General features: G+C 36.7%; 1 protein-coding gene across 2 annotated transcripts in view; it reads left to right on the top strand.

Moving 5' to 3' along the window:
* The window catches only part of lrrc1 (leucine rich repeat containing 1), a 179,367-nt gene extending 163,452 nt beyond the window's left edge, over positions 1-15,915 (top strand). The window contains exons 13-14 of one of the 2 annotated variants that reach the window (XM_072560262.1): positions 2,420-2,559; positions 14,297-15,915. In XM_072560262.1, coding sequence (XP_072416363.1) covers positions 2,420-2,559; positions 14,297-14,455 — 299 coding nt within the window. In that variant the 3' untranslated portion in view covers positions 14,456-15,915. The remainder of the gene's footprint in view (positions 1-2,419; positions 2,560-14,296) is intronic. The other variant, XM_072560270.1, reaches the window with a different exon arrangement.

Genomic DNA, 15,915 nt, shown 5'->3' with positions numbered 1-15,915 from the left:
TCTGCTGAACTACATTGATGTGAATAAAATAAGGAAATACAGAGGGAGGGAAGTGAATGACTACTTTGAAGTTCCATTTACAAGAAAAAATGTTGGCTTACGTTAAAGAGCTTGCATACTAGATATGCAGGCTATCAGCTATCTTTTATTTTTATGATCTAAGCACTTTACTGATAAATCTCTTAATGGGTCATTTGCATAGTTTTCAATTATAGTTTCCCTGCACACTCAACTGTGGGATTCAGTCAATGTGATTGGAAGCAATTAAATGAATATTGACTGGCATGTGTACATCCTAGCTGAAACATGCACTCCCTCCACACCACAGACCGGGCAACAAATTGCAAATTTACTTTTCTGACATCTCCCAAATCCATGACTTAGGCTAGCTAGGACAAAGGCAGTAGTTGCATGGCAACCTTCATGTTGGCCTGTTAAAATGTTAATACTAACCTAACTTTTAAAGTAAATAATTGTACATGTGGGTTTAGTGCAGAAGTGGGATATTCAGCCCACTGAGCCCAGCCATTCGCTATGTTGAATAGTTTATGTTAAGAATATTTGGGCAGTACACCATTGAATGCAAAGTGCTGAGACTGTTTACAGGAGTTCCTAACATCAGTGTACCCAAGTAAATATCTAAGGCAAACCCTACATTGTATCCCATCTGAATGCAATTGAAATCACGTCTGGTCCTTCCAAAAGTGTCTTATGGATATCACCTTTTTCAGTTAAGGAATTCCTTTTCTCTGTTCACAAAGTTTGGATATTCAGAAGTAGCACCGGGTTTTTAATCTACTTTTGCAAAAAGATAAATTAATCTCATTACCAATTGCAACCAGTGTTTTGTTCAATCCTACAAGGTATTTCAGTTAATGAACTGAAAATTAAGTGAATAAATGTTTTGTGTCTCCTAACCGATCAGCCGATCTCTCACTGGTTACATTTATGTGCTATGTGTGATTCTGCAATCGATATGTATAATGTTAATTGATGTCCTAATCATGTAGACATGTTAGTAAACACTTCACTAAGTCTGCCCAGCTGCATGACCATTAAGTTGAGAATAAAATGGTTAAATGGTTAGACAGCAAGCACAAAGTGATAATTCATATAGTAGCTGAATGCATTGGCTAATATTGTTTCTGATGGTGTGAAACTAAAGAATTTATTTAGTGTGTATCCCTGACTTTATTAAAAATACAAATGTTTCTGAGAAGTAAGACATTATTCATGTCATTTTAGAGGTTTGGTTAATTTGTTTTATGGAAAATATTATCATTTTCTCCACTTTTTTTAAAACTCCTGTTCATTTTCTTTTAAGTTTCATTGTGCTCTGTTTACCTTTTCTGTGCTTATTTTGTGCCAGTATGAGCACCATTACACACGGTTTCTTCAATACTGACTCCCTCTGTTATTTTCAAGTCAAATTATGTAAATTTTTTCCTTATTCTGCTCTTTGTTTCAATCCTGTTTTTATTTCTTCTCACTTTCTCTATCTTCCCAAATAATGTTTACCAAAGCTTGTTTTCTTTTTACATTTTTATAGCTCCATTTTTTGGGTTGCCTGATTTCCTATTTTCACCTTTAAAGGCATGGAAGTAATTTATACCCCTTTGACATTTTAAAATACTATTTAGGTTAACTTTTGATTTTGTTCTTTTGAAGTTACTGTAAACAGTCTGTGTATAATTTTTGATTTGTATCTGTGATGTTTACTTTTCCTTTTTTTGTCCTCACTCTCTCTCCTCTCCATTCTCAAACCCACTGTCCCCTCATGCCAAGAAAATACTATTTGCATATTTAAATATTTTCCTTGTTCAATGCAGCAAGTGAGTTTTAGTTAAGTGTTATAATTTGTGGAAAATTATGCCTTTCACTTTCAAACAAGTTGATTTTTAAATTGCGAATAGTTGAAGAGAATAATAGGTGAAATTATATAAACCTTAACCCTGTATTCTAACTTGAAAGCCCAGTTACTTTTGGACAACATTGAAGCCTTGGTCATTTTGAATCTGCACTGCTTATGACTTCAGATGAGTACATATGATATTTAAAATGCATCCATATCTAATTTGTAGTTAGTATAATCTGTTTTAAAATAATTTACTGACAAACAGGTGAAAGTAGCGGAGAAAGTCCTAAATTAATTGAAACAGATGCTTGGCAATATAAAACTAGAGAAAAAATCTTAATGTGTACTTCTAGAATATTCAAAAACTTTTTCATTTGTTTTCTCTCAAAAAAAAATTGAAAACATTTTTACACGTTTTTTGGAGCAAAATTGCTTTCATTTTAAAACCGATCAACCAGTAAAACATCTAACTTAGAAGATTGTATTTGCTTGTTTTTCACTAACAAAATTTTGTAACTATCTGGAAATATGAGTACATAATTTTCTGTGCTTACCTGATTCCAGCAGATAACTTGCCACGCTGTGGAGCATTAGAAAATTTGGTGAATGACATGTCTGATGAAATATGGAACGAACGTGCAATGAACAGAATCAGTGCAATACGCTTCTTAGATGATGAGGATGAGGAAGATGATGAAGAAAAGGTAATAGATGAGAAGCTAATTTTCATAAGGTTTGGGAAAGAGTTTTAAAATTAGTTTGGGAAGCAATAGAGTTATCCCTGAGTCTTAACTTACTTATCTTTATCTCAAAAATTATTTTTCTCTGGTCTGGATAATAATTTTAAACATCTGCACAACAACTGCTTACTACCTAATGGGAAGACAATGTGCAAATGCATGATTAAATGTTGTAAATGGTTATTGTCATGAATCCACCTTCCACTACCAAAAAATGATCCTGTTTATAATGGCCTGAAAATGGACAATTTTTGTTTTGATTAATTCACTAACTAATCTGTCTGGGAATAAGGTTAAGTGCTGCCTGATATACTCCAGAGTTATACCTTTCCCTTCTCAGACTCCTATAAATGGGTAGTCAATCCCAAGAATACTACGAACTCTGACAGCCTGGAAAAGTCCACACTGAAGGGGCCTGGAAACCTGCCTATCTATTTTTGTTGCAAGTGCCTCAAATGCATGTCTAAAATGGACAATGTCAGATTACCTCTTGCTAACAGCTGACTGTCACATTCCACCTTTCTCAAAAATATGACTATTGCTGTCTCCAAAGCCAAGCAACATCTGAGATTTTTAGCGCATGCCAATCCCATTTGAACCATGCATATGCAATGATGAGTGATCCTTTAGTAGGATTAACCAATGTTGATATTTTCTGCTTCTAATGGAAACAGTATAAAAGAGCAAAATACTAAATTTTGATTAAGTAAACTTTGTAAATTCTCCCCTGGACCTTTTTAAATGAGTAATATCAGAACCGTGGGACCACACACTTCAGTACACATTCTGATAACCTATCTCTTACCCCCAAATTTGTTATAAAGTAGTGGTTAACTGAAATGGAATCCTGTTTTGACTAGAGCTTCTGTAGACACTCTATCTACAACCAAATTTTCAAGCTATTAAATCTGACCCCATACTGATTTCCCGTCATCACATGATTGTTGCATCAAAAAAGGAGACTGTTCAGCCCATTGTGTCTGTGTCTCTCTGAATGTGTGCATTATTGACTTTCTCTTGCCTTCTCAGCATAACCCAATGTTACGAAGCAGAGGTTGACAGCCCTCCGATAATTAAAACCGAAACACCCAAAGAGGACAACCTCGCCTTTTAATCTGATAGAAGTCTGACAAGGGGTATACCCTACCTCTTATCCCCAAATTTGTTATAAAGGAGTGGTTAAATGAAATGGAATCCTTTCACCCGCTCCATAATTAACAAGTAACTATTTATCTAACTCCAACAGTGAACAAATTAACAGCCTTTCTAACAAACTGAACAATTACTCCCTAACTGAATTAAATTCTATTGACATGCTGTTTCAATAACACAGGTCCCACTTAGTATAAATCCAATTAACAAGAAAACAACAAATTAAAACTTAATGTCTCAAAGTTCACGCAGAATGAATCCGCTGGAATGCTCCTCTTCCTCTCAGCTGATTATGCTCCTGGGAATGTTTTCTCTGTAATTCTTCTGTTCTGGAATTCCTCCTTTGGCTAACCGTGCCTTGTACTTTTCTCGAGTGCTTTCTTGTGAGACATCAATGTTTCTTTTGACATTTCCCTCTCACCTGTTCAGATGGCAGTTGGCTTTCTCTTCTAATTTTGAAATGCCCGCATCTTTTATACCCACGATTACACATTAATTTCTTTACAATTTGGTTGGAGGTAATCAAAATTGGTTCTTAATCTCCGAGTGCCTTTTTAAATTAACTGGTTGAATTTAAACTGTTTTCTGGGTAAAAGTGCTACTTGTGCCTGCAAACTGAAAAGTCTTTTGATACACTTGTTTCAATTTTGGGGCTCTCTGCATAATGCTTACAAACTTCTAAGCACAGACAAAGTGTAAACACTTAAAGGGACCATGCACTGCTTTTCAATTCATTTTATGTTTTTGCCATTTTTACACACCAACTTTGTAACACCCTATACATCCTTCCTTTTTAGAATACAATCTAATTCTCTGTTGAGTGCTTTGGTTGAACCTCCTTCCACTGAGATGTTTTTATTACTTCTGCAAATTAGTTTAAATTTGTCCCTTGTTCTTGATTCTTCATGATTGGGAATAGTTTCTGTCCATCCACTCTATCCAGACTTATCATGATTTTGGATTCCTCATTCCAAGGGAAACAATCCCAACTTCGCCAATCTATTATTTCATAACTATTGTTTCCTAGCCCTGGAACAATTCCTGTGAACCTTTTCTGCATTGTTTTCATACCCTATCTAAAGTTTAAAAAAAAGATTCAATATGTTGAATTAGTATATTTTACTGCTGGTTGGACAAGGAATCACTGTTGCTTGCAGGCTCAGCAGCTGTCATTCTGGGCAGCAAGAAAGTATATCACTTCACTTTAGAACAGCCCAAAATCCTCAGCATCATGTTGACCCCCTCATTCTTTTCTTTCTTTTGCCATGGAACAATAGGCAAGATCCTGACCTGGTAGACTCATGTGTATAAGGTTTGGCTAACAAACCTAATGTAGTCAGCCATGACTTTGCATTGCTATAAGATTTTGTGAAACTTAACAATAGGCACAAAATATTTGACAGGGCAAAAAATAGGAACTAGAAGATTGTACTGTACACCACCTCTATTTGTTACAGAATTATTATCATATCTATGGATTTCCTGCAAATTGATTTTCAATTAAAGTGAGGATAAAGAATGGACTTAACTTGTCTGACCTACCTTATGGAGAAACTTCCACTCTCATTTAATCTGTTACAGTATTTTGTAACACCAATAAAATCAGTTCTTCCTACACTTAACTGTGAGCAACAAAATAAAAACAATCAATTGCTATGTTGTCTTGACAGACTAAAACAATGCATAATTTCTTCAAATTAGATATAGCTGATATCCATTTATGTCAAGACCTAATTGCTTAATAAGCCATTGTTTGTGAACTTTAAAAGCAGATGTCTTATATCTAAGCAGAGTATAAATACGAAACATACTGCCTCTCTAAAGCTGCTTTCAGTCTTTAATCTTGTGTTCTCTAAAATTACACATAACTTCATTACAGTTTGAAAAACATAACTTACGCTGAGTACAAAATATTCTCCCTTGTATGCAAGATCTTTAAATCCAAGAAAATCCAAGTATAATTGCTATCTAATTCTATAAACAGTATAAACTTCAGATCATTGAAAATTGTTTTTAAGACTTGTTGAAAAAATTTTAATACTACATAATAAGTGAATATTCTGACATTTAAGGCAAATTTATGAAATGACAATGGACTTAAGCTAAGTTATCGTCTTCTGCTATATAATATTTATTTGCTGTGAAGCAGCATTAGTGGGATTGTCACGCAGTTGAAGTGGAGGGAACAGTGCTTACTGTGCATTGTTTGTAATTACCCACAGAATTTTATTGTACATTTGAAGGACAATTTGTCAATATTGAAGATTATTTCAAGCACTTTTCTGTGTTGGGGATAATGGAAAGGACTCCCCAATTAGATTTAAGGATCTTCATTATACTCATGCAGAGAATAAACCAGGAAGAATAAATGAATTGTTTAATGTGAATAAGGAACAAGAGTGGACCATTCCATCTCTTGAGTCTGCCTGACATTTAATGATAACATTCTATTAGCTTTCCTAATTACTTGCTGTACCTGCTGACTAAACATTTGTGATTTATGTTTTAGGATACCCAAATCCTCTGTATTGCAGAATTGTGTAATCTCTCACCATTTGGATAATATGCTTTTTTATTCTTCCTACCAAAAATGGACAGTTTCATAGTATTCCACACTATATTATCTGCCAGCCTTCTGGAAGTTTACTCTCTCACTTAAATTGTCTGTACCTTTCTGTATCCCCTTGTATCCCCTTACAACATAGTTTCCTACCAGCAATTGCAGCAACTATATATTTCCTTTACATATAAATTCTAAACAGTTGAGGTTACACCACCGATTCCTGTGTCACACCACTTTTTATATCCTGGCAACCTGACAAAGTTCCTTTTATGACGACTGTTGGCTTTCTATTGGCCAACCAATCTTCTATGTTTAAACCCCAGCACTCTTTCCCCCCCGCCTCCAAAAAAAGCATGAGCTTTTATTTTCTGCAAGAATGTTTGATGCGGCACTGTATCAAATGCCTTGTGAAAATCTAAGTAGACCCCTTTATCCACAGTGCATGATGCTTTCTCAAATAACTCCAGTAAGTTGATTAAACATGATTTTACGATCACAAAACCATAACGTCTTTGCCTGATTACCTTGAACTTATCAAAGTGTACTGCCGTACATGTTTGTTAGTAGCTTCCAACATATTCTCCTTGACAGATATGAAGCTCTGGCCTGGTCTGCTTTCTACGTCCCACCCTTTTTGAATTTTGAGGGTGGATCACATTTGCTATCTTCCAATCAAATGGGAACTTCCCTAAATCAGGGGAGTTTTGGAAAATTAAAACCAATCCATCAATTGTCTGACTGAACTTCTTTTAAGACTCTATGATGAAGTCTATCACAACCTGGGCACTTGTCAACTTGCAAGTCAAACAGTTTACTTGGTGCCACTTTACTGGTGATTGTAATTTTCTTGAGTTCCTCCATCCTTTTCAGTTCCTGATTTATAGCTGCATCTGCGATATTCCTTGTAGATGTTTCTAACCAACCTGTTCGGAAATGTTATTATATACCTCTGGAGCAGAGGAGACTTGAACCGGGTCTCCTGGACCTGAGGTAGGGGCACTACTACTGCATCCCAAGAGCCCTTAAACCTGTTCAGAAATTATTATGCATCTCTAGAGCAGATGAGACTTGCATTTAGGCCTCCTGGTTAAGAGGTATCTTAAGCCAACCTTTTACTTTCTGTACCTGATATGGCATTTCATATATATGTTTTAAAATAATTTTATGCATTTTGACACACCTCTGAAGCAGGTGGATCTTGAACCCAGTCCCTCTGGCTCTGCACTACAATAGCCACTGTAATGTTCCTTGTAACCTTTATTGTGAAGACTAAAACAAAATACCTTTTCAGTTCATTTGCCATTTCATTAGTTTGTATTAATAGTTCCCAGACATTCTGATTTTGTTTACTGTTTTTCTTTTTCATATTTATGTAAACTTTAACTATGTTTGTATATTTATGGCTAGCTTGTACTATTCATTGTCCATTTATTTATTCGTGTCTTTTATATTCTGTTCCATATTCTCATGTGCACAATTATATTGCCGTCCCTAAGGTTTCAAGTTATTCAAAACAAAAAGAGAAAGGTGGATTAAAGTATTAAATTCTGCAGAAATACATTTCCATAGTTGTTGAATTTATTGTTTGAGGCTTGGCAAGGAGTTTGGTTACAGTTAATATTTAACAAATTGGTAAAATGTTCAGTCCTACCTAATTGCACAAGCCGTTCGTATTTTCATTGCATTTAATTGAGAAAAAGGTGAAGTAAAATTTCTGAAGGAACAGGGCAAATACAGGATGCTGGCTTCTGTATTTTGGCATTTAACTTTTATGCCACATTAAAGTGAGGGGAGTTGCTATTAATAATGGATTAAAAAATCAGTCCAGTAATGCACACACCTAATGTTTGTAATAAAACAATAGTTGACAAATCAAGCATTAGGAAGCACCGGGCATAAAGGGATTAATACAGTGTGGCTACAGAAAGGTCAGCACTTAGAAATGAACATTGCACAATAGAACAGGTTCACAGAAGATGGAGAAAAGATGTTTTGAGTAGCTGTGCTTATTGGGGAAAGTCTGACATTAAAGCAAAAAGGGATGTGTCGATGAGGAAGACCCAAAAGAATCTGTATGGATGATGACCCTAATAAATAAAGGGTCAGTTAAACTGGTAGATATAGTCCACAGAAAGCAAGGAACACTTCCTATTGAATCTAGCAATTGGTATGAACCGGAGGAGATAAGAGAAGAAAGAGTAGAAAAAGAAAACTTTTGTTATAGTAATCATAATATGCTTTAAGATAATACCAAAGGACACAAGTGTGACAAAAACTAAGTTTGTGAATTTGGAAAAGCTTGAATTTGAGATTCCAAGAATGGAGGAAGGGGTAACAATGTTGGCAAAAAAAAAGTTACGTCAAGCAAAAATAGGAAACACTATTCACAACAGAATGCAGTGTAAATATATCTTGCTAAATGGAAAGAATAATCTAAACACAGATGGGCCCCATGAATAAATGAAAACATAAGGGAAGAACTGAATGTTAAGGGAGAGGTTTACATCAAATACATAGACAGTAGGAGCTGTACAAAAGAGAGATGAACAAGATAGGAAGGTAAAGAGGCGCTACTATAACAAGAAACACGAAATAGATTGCAGGGATATTAAATAAATATTTTGTTCTAAGGTGATAGAACAAGTAGATGTGAATTGTATGATGAGATGAGCAATGAAATAAGTGCATTTAAAATTTCAAGTGTATTGAACACATGATCAAACTTGAAGGAGGAAGTCCCTGGTCCTGATGGAATGCATGTTTTAGAAGAACCTAGTGATGACATTGCAGAAGCCTTGCTATTCATTTATGGTAATTCCTTAGAAAAAGCTGTGCATCAGAGGAGTGGTGGATAGCTAATGTACTTCCATATTTAACTAGGGGAGATGGAACTTGGAGAGTAAGTTATAGACTAGTCAGCTCATCAATGGTAGTAGGAAAAATAATGGAGTCCTTAGCAAAGGAAAGCACAGAAGAGTATCTAAAAATGAGAAATACAATATGAATAGAATGTTGGATTCAAAACACAAAATTTATGTCACCAACTGTATTTAATTTTGGTATAGAGTAATCAATGTTTGTGTGGTCAAAGTAGTTTTTCTGAAATTTCAATAGTCATTTGATAAGGTGTTCTATGATGCATTCGTGGATAAGATCAAAGAATGTGAAGTTGAGGTTCAAGTGGCACAATGATTTGTCAACTAACTTCAAGTCAGCACATTAAAAAAATAGAAATAAAAGAGAGGTATAATTTGGGAAGTGATCTTCGGAAAAGATCAGTGCCAGGGTCATGTTGTTCATAATCAACTTCAATAAATTGTCTTCTCAATGCAAAAATATTAATTTTATATATGATTCCAGTCTTGGGCAACAGTGTGTGTGGAGTTTGCACATTCTCCCTGTTTCTGCATGGGTTTCATCCAGATGCAATTTAGCATGACCAGTCCACCTCACCTGCACATCTTTGGATTGCGGGAGAAAACCGGAGCAAACCCACACAATGTGCAAACTCTACACAGACAGTCACCTGAGTTTGGAATTGAACCCAGGCCCCTGGCACTGTGAGGCAGCAGTGCTAGCCACTGACCCACCATGCCACCCTCATTATTGATCACTCTGTCAAGGGGAAAGGTTCTTCCTGTATACCTTATTTATGTCCCTCATAATTTTATACATTTATAATCCTATGTCAACTTCACATGTGATAATACTAGAAGTTGCTATCTGACTTCCTTTTCAACAATGGTGAACACACAGCCATGCTATTATTTTACTGTAAAATCTTGGCAGTTGCAAATTTTTTCATTGAGGTATTGCTTGACTTCCATGCGTGGTGGGCATCATGGAATTATAGCTGCAAGGGGATGAAGATTGGAAGCTAAATATTCAAAGATATACATCCTATTGGAAAGATGGGCAAGTGGGCAAAGGGAATGGGATTGCCTTATTAGTAAGAATTGACATTAAATCAGTAGTAAGAAATGAAGTAGGGTCGGATGGTGTAAAATCGGGGTAGAATTGAGGAACTGCAAAGGTGAGTAAACCATAGTTGGACTTATGTACAAGCCTCCAAACTCTAGTCAGGAGCTGGAACACAAGGTACACCATGGCATGTGTAGGAAAGGCAAAGTTGCAGTGATCTCAAGTTGCAGGTGGACTGGGAAAATCAGGTTGGTAGTGGATTGCAAGAAAAGGAATTTGTGGAAAGTCTGCACAATGGCTTTTTCGAGCAGCTTGTGGTGGAGCCCACTAGGGAACTGGCAGTACTGGATTTACTGTTGTGCCATAAGCCAGACCTGATAAGGGAGCTTAAGGTGAGGGCAGTGATCATAATATGATTGTATTTACTCTGCAGTTTGAGAGGGAAAAGATAAAATCAGAGGTAACAGTTCTACAGCTGAATAAAGACAATTACAGAGGCATGATGGGGGAGCTGGGCAGAGTTGACTGGGACAAGAGCCTAGCAGGAAAGACACCGGAGCAGCAATGGTCGGAGTTTCGGGAAGTAATTCAGGAGACACAGCATCCTGAGGAAAAAGAAGCATGGTACAGGGAGGACAAGGCAGCCATGGCTGATGAGGGAAGTCAGAGATAGCAGTAAAAACAAAAGAGAGACCATATAATGTGGCAAAGGGCAGTGGGAAACCAAAGGATTGGGAAGCTTTCAAAGACCAGCAGGGGGCAACAAAAAAAATTAAGGAAGGAGAAGATTAAATATGAGGGTAATCTAGCCAGTAGCGTAAAGGAAAACTGTAAGAGTTTCTATGGAGATATAAAGAGCAAAAGAGAGACAAAAGTGGACATTGAGCCACTGGAGAAATAGTAGCGGGGAGTAAGGAAATGGCGAGGAACTGAATAATTACTTCATGTCAGTCTTCATAGTGGGTGGCACGAGTAATATCCCAAAAATTCAAGGGAGTGAGGGGGCAGAGCTGAGTATGGTGGCCATCACCAAGGAGAACGTGCGAGAAAAACTGAATGGCTTGAAGGTGGATTAATCATCTGGACCAGATGGACTCCACCCTACTGTTCTAAGGGAGATAGCTGAAGAGATATTGAAGGTATTAATGGTGATCTTTCAGGAATCGCTAGAATCAGGACACTGAAAAGTTGCAAATGTGACACCCCTTATTTGAAAAGGGACCAAGGCAAAAGACAGAAAATTACAGACCAATTAGCCTAACCTTGGTCATGGAATCCATTGTGAAACATGAGATTTCTGAATACTTGGAGGCTTGTGATAAAATAGGGCAATGTCAATATTATATCAAGGAGAGGTCATACCTGATAAATCTTCTAGAATTCTTTGAGGAAGTACTGAGCAGGATAGACCACGGAGAGCCAACGGATGTTACTTACCTGGACTTCAGGAAGGTCTTTGACAGGTGCTGTCAGGATGCTACTGAGTAAGATAAGCCCCCATGGTGTTAGAGACAAGGTGCCAGCATGGTTAGAAGCTTGGCTGTCTGGCAGAAAGCACAGAGTGGGGATAAAAGGGTCCTTCTCGGGATGGTAGCCAGAGACGAGTGGTGTTCTGCAAGGCCAAATGTTGAGACCACAACTTTTCATTTTACACATTAACAATCTAGATGACAGAACTGAGGGCATTCTGGCTAAGTTTGCAGACAATACAAAGATAGGTCGAGGGATAAGTAGCAATGAGGAGGCAGGGAGGCTGCAGTAGGATTTGAACAGGTGAGGAGAGTGGACAAAGAAGTGGCAGATGGAGTACGATGTGGGACAGTGTGAGATCATGCACTTTTGTAGGAAGAATAGAGGCATGCACTACTTTCTAAGTGGGGAGAAAATTCAGAAGTCTGAAGTGCAAAAAGACTTGGGAGTTCTAGTCCAGGATTCTTTCAAGGTAAACTTGCTGGTTGAGTCAGTAGATAGGAGGCAAATGCAGTGATGGCATTTATTTTGAGAGGACTTGAATATACAAGCAGGGATATACATCTGAGGCTCTATAAGGCTCTAGTCAGACCACATTTGGAGAATTGTGTGCAGTTTTGAGCCCCATATCTCAGATAGGATGTACTGGCCTAGGAGCATGTTCAAAAGATGTTCATGAGAATGATCCCAGGAATGAAAAGCTTAACATATGAGGAATGTTTGAGGATTTGGAGTCTATACTCAATGAAGTTAAGAAGGATGAAGGGGATCTGATTGAAACATACAGAATGCTGAATGGCCTGGACAGAGGGGATGTTGGGAGAATGTTTCCATTGGTAGGGGAGATGAGGACCTCAGGGCACAGCCTCAGAGTAAAGGGAAGACCTTTTTAGAATGAAGACAAGGAGAAATGTCTTCAGCCAGAAAGTGATGAATCTATGGAATTCCTTGCCACAGAAGGCTGTGGAGGCCAGGTCATTGAATATATTGAAGACTTTGAGATAGATAGGTTCTTGAATATGCAGCTGTGGTGCATTGAGCCTTGTTTGATGTTTGAGGGATTACATTAAATAATTGCTGTATCTTGCCGAGCAGCATTGAATCTTTCAAGCTGTTCAGAAGGCTTACTCTAATCTGATTTCTTTGGTCTTACCTAATTTCTTTGTGTCTAGCTATTACTGGCTAAATAAGATTGATCATTTCTGGTCATTCAGGGATATAAGAGGAAATTACATGACTTTACATTTGAGGCTTGAATTGTAGGACAAATATGATCTATTTTATGGCAAGTATCTGTTATTTCATTAGTCAATTTTCAGGAAAAGTTTGAATATAGGCACTCTAAGGCAAGTTTCTGATTCCTCTTCAGACAGATACTGATAAACAACAACTTTCTTATTCTTACGGTCTTCACAAATTTAAAAAAAAGGTAGCAATGTTTTCTGAAATACTGTCACTTTACAGTGCAAGTTCCTTTCCTCTCTGATTTCCCTCACTTGCCTGACTACTTATAGTATTCTTCTACATCTCCCACGTCATGTTGACCATTTCAAATTCGGAGTTTCTGATCTCTTCAGGCTATCAAGGAAGCAAAGTGAGTTGAGCCTAGACACTGTTACTGTTCAAGAGGTGGGGGGGGGGGGGGGAGAGAAAGAAAAAACAATTGCTGACAATTCTCCTCAAGCTGTTCTTATGCTTATCAGTTCATATGTGAAGAAATTGAGATATTTGGTTTTTGCATGTCCAGCATTGTTATTGGAAAAGTGTTTGCGTTTCCCCCATTACTAAGACAGTCCATATGTTTTCTGACAACATTCCTTCCTCAACTCATCTGCCTTTGTTACTTCTAGACCTAACTATTTCAAAACACTTCTGGTTGGTCTTGCATATTAATAGTGTTGATCTTTAAACCTGTGTGCTTGTTGACCTAAATCAGCTTCTGATAAAGCTGTTCCTTTAATTTAAAATTTTCCCATGTTTTCAAACCCCACTATGGCTTTGCCTCTTCTATGTCTGCAACATCATTTAGCCCCACCACTCACCAAGGTATCTGTAATGCTTTACTTTTGGCTTCTTGATGTATCCACGGCTTTAATTTTTCTACCTTTGGTGGGTATCCCTTACACTACTTCAGAAATTTTAAGCTTTAGAGTTTATCCCTGATCCACTCCATTTCAAAATCTTTTTTTCCTCCTTTGACATGCTACCTAAAACCTTGATGTCTTTGACCAAGCAGCCCTGATATCTCCTTGTGATTATTTTTGTTTTATAACACTGCTGTTTTGCAGCCTGTAATATTTTACTAGATTAAAAAGTGTGGAAATACAAATTGTTGATTGCATTTAATTTGGAATTATTTACATAACTTAAAATTTGCAGGATTTGAACAACCTGCACCATACAAAATTATGAACTTGACAATACTTCTCAATTACTTAATAGAACAGTCTCTTGGTATCATAGTATGTACAAAAAAACCCTTCAACCTCTGGTGAATACAAACAACCCAAGATGTCTTTTTGTTCGATATTGGTTACAGAAGTGGGTTACTTCCTGTGGACACCTGCCATTACTTATTTTGTATTTTATGCCTAGGGTACACTTCTGAGGAGAGCCACTCCACACCCAGGGGAACTGAAGACTTTAAAAAAGACAGCAGAAAATTTGAGGAATGATATGAATGCTGCTAAAGGACTGGACTCCAACAAAAATGAGGTCAATAATGCCATTAAAAGAGTGACCACTTCTGTATAGAGTTTTACCTCAAACTCTCACCTCGTGTGTCTCCCTGACTGTGTGAACGTTAATGTTAACCCATCCTTGGAATTGTTCCAGTCTGTTTGTATGCACCAAACTCACCTGATTTTGTTTCTTCATGTCAGCAATGTTTATAGTAACCGCAACCTGGGAAAAAGTGCCTTGTTTCTGCTAATGATTGCACCAATCTGCCCTGCACATTTTATCATGTCATGTTTTTCATAAAAGAACTATTCATCTTTTTTATATATTTTATATATATAAATATATATAGGTAGATGCACTACTGTATAGAAGTAGAAATCCTTGCATAATATTTTGTTATACACAGGGTGAATGCATTTTTTTTTTAAAAAGCTATATTTTGGGGGTTGTATGCCCAGGTATTTGGACCTGCTGAAAAATAATTGTACAGTTTTATGTGAAATTTGATACTTTTATACAGGTTGGCAGCTTGGATTGTGTAAATTTTATTTTTTTTTGTATAGCAAGTTTAATAATAGTCAATGCAAGTTTTTGAATTTCATCAAAAATGGTACACCCTTTTTAGTAGCTATAGAAGTCAAATATTTGTTTCCCAAATCATCTGCGTTTTGTGTTCAAACAGTTTAACTTTTTTTTCAGTTATGTTGCCCTTTCTCCACCTTCTCCATTCCATATTGTAAGACAAGTCTCTGGTATGATGTACTAATAGCACAAAGCTCTTTTACTCCTTGGGATAGTTTTGCAATGGTTGGGCACTTTGTTTGTGGGACACGGAACTACACTACACTACAGATCAGATCAGATCAGAAGACTTTCAGGTTTGTTTTTACTTTTAGTTTTTGCCCTGCTGAATAAACGACTTTGCACCAAATGAATGTGCTGTGAATAACAGTTTAAAAGGTTAATCCTAATCAATGTAACATATCTTCCTTTGCCTGCTACTGCATTTTCTTTTGACTGGAAATTATAACTATTATACAATTGTGAACGGTTTTATTATGTGTGAAACTTGGGATCGAGTCTTGATTTTTTTTATTCATTGATCTCACACTGCACAAAAATGTTATGTTTTACAGTATGAAGGCTTAGTGTTTGCCATAGATGACCACTATAAGAATTTGGCAATAATCTTTCAAATGAACTGGTAATTTTCTGCTGGTGCTGAGAAATAACAAATTGACTAGGGGACCTATCTTTTGCTGGGGACCTCCAGTCAGGCAAATCATAAGAAATAAAACCGAGTGGTTTATGAACATGTCTAAACAGAGATTGTTACGGGTTTGAAGTCACTCATTTCTGTCTTCTCAGAATGTGTCCTGAACACTTTTCATTTCATGAATTATGTTGCTGACTCTTTGTTCATTTTTCACTGTATCAGGAAACTGGTAGGGTCTCTTTGTATTAATTCATTGATCTGCTTCTTTGAATCACGAGATACATTTATGTATTTTTGCTGAATAAACATCAATTTT

This window comes from Chiloscyllium punctatum, chromosome 3 (genome assembly GCF_047496795.1).
Source record: "Chiloscyllium punctatum isolate Juve2018m chromosome 3, sChiPun1.3, whole genome shotgun sequence".
Lineage (NCBI taxonomy): Eukaryota > Metazoa > Chordata > Chondrichthyes > Orectolobiformes > Hemiscylliidae > Chiloscyllium > Chiloscyllium punctatum.
The sequence above is the reverse complement of the archived record's forward strand: the minus strand, read 5'-3'. Positions and strand labels throughout refer to the sequence as shown.